The sequence below is a fragment of the Papaver somniferum genome, chromosome 5 (assembly GCF_003573695.1).
Source record: "Papaver somniferum cultivar HN1 chromosome 5, ASM357369v1, whole genome shotgun sequence".
Classification (NCBI taxonomy): Eukaryota; Viridiplantae; Streptophyta; class Magnoliopsida; order Ranunculales; family Papaveraceae; genus Papaver; species Papaver somniferum.
In genome coordinates, this window is record NC_039362.1 from 194,538,178 (window position 1) to 194,544,505 (window position 6,328).

Genomic DNA, 6,328 nt, shown 5'->3' on the forward strand with positions numbered 1-6,328 from the left:
ACAAAAGATGATGAGATTCAGGTTTCTGACATAAAAGATGAGCTAAATATCTTATGGAAAAACTATAAAAAAAGAGATACGAAAATGGTGGGGAAATATTTATTTGTGTTCAAGTTTAATTCTGAAAAGGATATGATGGATGTTCTAAAAAATCACCATGGAATGTTCAAAGATGCCTGCTTGCACTACAAGAATATTCTACAGCAACAACATATGTGGATTATGTGTTCAGAAAACAAGCTTGGAGTGTCCAATTCAAGGGGCTACTGCTAGAGCATCATCATGAAGCAGTTGTTAATGAAGCCATAGAAGATTTGGGTAAGAAGATATCCACTGTACCAAAGAATTATAGACCACGTTCAGGCAACATGATCACTGCTAGGATTGAAATAGATCTCTCAGAACCATTAAAGAGAGGAGAATGGTGGAACTCGAATCATGGAGAACCAGTTTGGATTAGATATCATTGGTTGAAACAACCCTATAGTCTTTGCGACCACTGTTATATTATTGATCATGATGATAATATTTGTGAAGAGGTCGTTGAATTACTTAAGGAGCGGGCTATGACAGTCGAAGATTACGAAGAACATATGGCTAAGAAGAGTCAGGGAAATGCTGCTACAACTCAGGATATTGAACCTAATGATAAGGTTCACGAGGAGGAGCCAATGCCTGATGCAGAAGAAGAAATAATTTCTAAAAGAGCAAAAAACCAACAAATTCAAGACAATGGTTCTAATCCCTCTATTCAAGGTCCTATTTTAGCTGGCCATGGTGGAGTTACTAATGATATGCCATCAAACTCAAGTGGTGGAAATATAAATGGGGTAGAAACTGGAAAAAATGATATGCAATGCAAAGGCACAAAGAAAAATCCTATGCTTCATCTGGAGGATAATGCAACTGAGGTATATCTAAAAATTCCATTAAATTTTCCTTGCTTTAGTATAACTTACACTTTGCTGCATTCTGAATTTACTATTTACTCAGTTTACTATTACACCACATATTTTTTGGGAAACTATAGCATACATTTTAGAAACTTGAGAACCCTAGCTTGGAATTGTCAAGGTTTTGCTAACAAAAAAACCAGAGACCATCTCAAAGACCTTCTCATTAGATATGACCCTGATGTCATTTTTATTTCTGAAGCTAAGATAGGTGAGGATATAATGAAGAAACTCATTAAACAATATAAGTTTCCAAATTTTAAGTTGATACCCTCAAGGGGGCTTGCAGGTGGTCTAATTATGTTACGGAAAGATGGTTTCCATTTTAAAGTTGTGAATGCAGATTCCTGGATAATCAATTGCCTAGTACAAGATGATCCTTCAAAACCAGAATGGTTACTTACATGTATGTATGGGTCTTCTTATCCACAACATAAGGAGAAGCAGTGGACTTATATCAAAGATTTAAGTCAAAGCATCACACAACCTTGGGTAGTTCTTGGAGATCTAAATCTGGTTTTCAATAATGAAGGGAGAATACATGTTAATGGCAGTCTTTCTTCTTCTTCAAATCATTCTCATACTTCTAATAGTGTTACTTCTTCATCTAGGGATTATTCTTATATTAATCTCATATATGAAGCTGGTCTGGAAGATTTGGGGTATACTGGTAGATCTTTCACCTGGTCAAGTAATATTCATGGTACTGCATTAGGAGATCAAGACTTGACATAGCTATTGTTAACAGTGATTGGTTCATATCTTTCCCAGACTCAAAACTCTTACACCTACCTCAATTGGGGTCAGATCACTGCCCTATAATGCTGGATACTTTTATTTAACATGGCAATAGAAAAAAGAATTGGAAATACTTCCAATGATATTAGAAAGATGACACTTTAAAGAATGGGATCACTACTGCTTGGGGAGTACAAGTTAATGGGTCTCATGGTTTTAGATTATCAAGAAGACTTATTATCACAAGAAAATACATCTCAAAATGGAATAGGGAGAAGTTTGGAGACATTCAAAGTAACATATTTCTTCTTCATCAGCAGTTGGAGGCTTTACAGCAAAACAGTCAGCACCTAGATAATGACAATGAAGTAATTCATGTAGAGAATCAAATAGAGCACTGGCATCAAATACAACATGAATTTTGGGGCCAAAAAGCAAGAGATGAATATTATCTTGAAATGGATAGAAATACAAAGTACCATCATGCTAATGAAAACAAAAGAAGAACAAGAAACAATATTGTGGCTTTAATAGATGGAAATGGAAACTGGTGCACTTCTAGGGAGGAACTAGAAAATCTATTAATTGATCATTGCAGTTCTCTCCATACTTCCACTGTGCCTGACAGAAATGATGATATCATAAGTTGCATTCCTTCTTTGATTAATTCTGCAGACAATATGGAGTTAATGAGAGTCCTAGACAATATTGAAATGCATAGATCTTTAAAAGACATGAAGCCTTGGAAAGCACCTGGTCCAGATGGAATCCCACCTGGATTCTTTCAGCATCATTGGGAGATTGTGGGTAATGATGTAGTAGAGATGGTGAAACAATTCTTTCAAACTGGTTATCTTCTAAAAAGTTTGAATGCTACTAATATTTCACTGATTCCGAAAACAAAAAACGAGCAGTTCCCATCTGATCTAAGACCTATATCTCTTTGTAATTCTTCTTATAAAATCATCTCAAAGATTACATCAAAGAGACTTAAGAAAATTATGGGAAAAGTAATACCTCCACTTCAAGCTGCATATGTTCAAGGAAGGCAAATCACAGATAACATCCATCTTGCTCAGGAGATTGTTCATTCAATGAAGAATAAAAAAGAAGTCAACAAGTATCTTGCTTTGAAGCTAGACATGTCTAAAGCCTTTGATAGGCTTGAATGGTCCTTCTTAAGAGATGTTATGTTGAAGTTAGGATTCTGTGAAGAATTTCGTCATCTAATTATGCAATGTGTCAACACAACTAAAATCTCCATACTTTTGAATGACTCCATGCAAACCGTATTTTCCCTCAAGGGGTGTAAGGCAGGGTGACCCTCTGTCAACTTACCTTTTTATAATTGTAATGGAAGCCTTCTCAAGAAAATTCCTTAAGGTTGAACAATCCAACCAGATATAAGGTATTAAAATTGTACCTAATGCTCCTCCAATATCTCACTTATTTTTCGCAGACGATTGTCTGCTATTTATTAATGCTGACTTGCACAATGTGAATAATATTCTCAAGATTATTGAAGATTTTGGAGCAGCGTCTGGTCAGATGGTAAATTTTGGTAAATCAAGTGTATACTATAGTGCAAATGTACCACAGAGGTTTTGCAGGATTCTTACTCGAAGACTAAAGGTTCCTAGGATGAATTCTAATGAGAGATACCTAGGAATTCCTCTTATTATTGGAAAGAACAAGGTTAACTGCTTCACAGGTTTAGTGGAGAGGGTGAAAAATCGTCTTTTCAACTGGAATAGTGAATCCATGTCACAGTGCAGCAAATCACTTATGATAAGGACTGTCACTAATACAATACCAGCCTATACTATGGGCTGTTTAGAAATTCCTTCTGAAATTATCAAACAGATTGATAATCTGCAGCGAAAATTTTGGTGGGGTTTTCAAAAAAATAATGGCATCTGCATTACTTCATGGAAGAAGCTTGGGTTACACAAATATTTTGGTGGACAAGGCTTCAGGGATCTGAAACTCTTAAATCAAGCTTTACTCATTAGAGCTGTCTGGAGAATGTGCATCAATTCTGAAGAGAAGTGGGTAAAAGCAATGCAAGCTAAATATTATCCTGGCACTCATATTTTGCTTGCAAATCTCAAGACTAATTTCTCTTGGTCCTGGCGAGGATTGCGAAAATAAATCCCCTTCATAAAGATCACAGCAGGTGGAGACTGGGAAATGGAAAGAAAATAAAGATATGGCTTGATGTATGGATATCTGGATTAGATCATCCCCCAATCCCAAGACAAGGTAACACAGACACTGAGCATTATATCTGGGTTCAATATTTATTCATACAAGGCAGCAGACAATGGAATGAGCCATTACTTCATCATCTGTTTGATTTGGATACAACTAATCTGATAATCAATATGAGGATTCCTAATTCTGTAGAAGATAAACTGGTTTGGATTCTTACAAGGAATGGGGAGTTCACACTGAAGTCTGCCTACAACAAACTTCATGATTTAAGTCTTGGAAATATACAGATATCTCAGAAGATTGGTAATTCAAACATAAGCTGGAAGTTATTTTGGAAAATAGAAACTTGGCCTCGTGTCAAACATTTTTGGTGGAAAGTTCTCTCTGATATTCTGCCAACAAAAGTACGACTTTCTCAGAACTGCAGTTATATTAATTGCTTGTGCCCTTTATGCAAGCAATTTGATGAGTCTCTCCTGCACGTACTGTTCTTTTACCCATTCTCAAGGGATGTTTGGATGCAAATACCTGGAGGAGCAGCAGTCCTGGAAACAGTTCATGCATACATAACAATGGTTTTTGAGGTTGGATGAATCAATCTTCACGAGCTGCTACACAGGGGTTCAACTTGAATCGTATCATGATTGTTGCTTGGACGATCTGGAATCAAAGGTGTGAAACTAACTTTCAACATAAGAAAGCAGATCCCATTGCTACGACAAAAAGAGCTCTAAGTTTTGCCAGTTATATTGATACCCTCAATAAAGGCAATCTGTAGACCGCTATAGAGTTTCCCAATGCATTAATATAATCCCTGCATGGAAACCACCCCTAGTCCTTTTCATACTATTAATTGTGATGCTTCATTTGACTCTAATATGGGTCTAACTGGAGTTGCTATTATTTTACGTGATTCTACAGGTAAATAGTGCGGAGGAAAATCAAAATGCTATGCAGGAGTAAATGACTCTGAAAGCGCTGAGTGTCTAGCTTTCTCAGATGCTGTCAGCTGGATCATGGATTTGGAGATTACACATGTTATTTTTGAGACTGACCTCAAGAACATAGAAAGCTACATCAACAAAACCTCTTCAGGGATTGCTTTGGAAAATGAAGACATCTTGCTAGATACTTTTGATAAGTTAAATACAATCCATCATTGGATGTGTAAGTTCATTCCTAGATTATGTAATAAAACTGCTGATAAGTTAGCTAAATACAACATGAAGAATTCTATCTCTCAGATTTGGTTTGAACAACCACCTAAGTGTGTTGAGCGTCAGCTGTTATTAGACTTGGGAATTTCCCCAACTTAATTTAATCCATTCCTTTGCATCAAAAAAAAAAGATTTATTAATTTTTATTGTAAAGAAATATATTTAAAACTTTGTATTGGCAACTTTATTGAGAAAAAAATAATTATGGTTGAAATATATAGTGTTACGTATTTATTGGGTATTTTTGTTTTCTGACCCCTAATAATCGAGTGCAACTCATAAATAATCCATAATTCTTTTGAAATTGTCAGGATTCTACCCATCATGCATTGTTCATCTAGCCAACCCATGACCTCATTTTGTTTCTGTTAACAGTAAAATCTCCAATTTTATTTTACAATATTTGAAAGAAAAGAAAAATAAAAATTGGTATTAAAACCCCAAGTACCATTCATGTTCTTATGAACAATGGAAATGGTTGAAAATCACTTGATCGAAAAAGGGTTCACCTGTGAAAAATATTCAAATTGGTCTTGAGATGGAAAAACGAAAAAGACAATAAACAACAGATAACATAGACAATAATTAATATACACATACACCTTAATATATTGATTCTTTTTTATTATTGTCTCGTTAATGCAGATGTTATGAAGCTTGATTTTTCATGGAACTTGTTGAATCTTCTTCTTTGACGGTTAAACATCATCACATTATATTATTTTCTTACTAATGAAAATTCAGCTATTGTAAGATGAGGGTATTTAATTTTCGATAATCCTAGAACTTGTTGGAGTACGCGCCAATTTTAATTAAACACACATATATCCTGAATTCTTATTTAATTTTTCCTCTTGTCACATATCTTAGACCGCAAATCCTATCAAAACTAACTATATTTAACTAACTATATTCAAATTTTACATACAAAATAAAATTAAGTGGTTTCAATTTGTATATTATTCTGGTTAATTACTTATGAAAATGAAAATACCTAACTACTAACGGTGCAAATGTAAAATAAACAAGAAAATCACATGGGTTTTTTTAGTAGGCGGAGATATGAGTATAAACAATTTTGGTAACATAAATTCCGGTGTCGAGAAATTTTTATTACGCTTTTGTCTAAACCTCTATCTCTTAGGTAAAGAAGTAGTGGTACATTCAGATCAGAGTATCTGCACGCACAGACGAAACTACAAAGTC

At 34.8% G+C, this 6,328-nt stretch overlaps 1 protein-coding gene across 1 annotated transcript; it reads left to right on the forward strand.

Moving 5' to 3' along the window:
- The first annotated feature begins 2,149 nt into the window (after nt 1–2,149).
- On the forward strand, nt 2,150–3,842 carry LOC113280465. Its single transcript, XM_026529085.1, has 2 exons — nt 2,150–2,900; nt 3,151–3,842. Exons 1-2 carry the CDS (start codon nt 2,150–2,152, stop codon nt 3,840–3,842), a joined length of 1,443 nt encoding a protein of 480 aa, XP_026384870.1.
- The last annotated feature ends 2,486 nt before the right edge of the window (nt 3,843–6,328 follow it).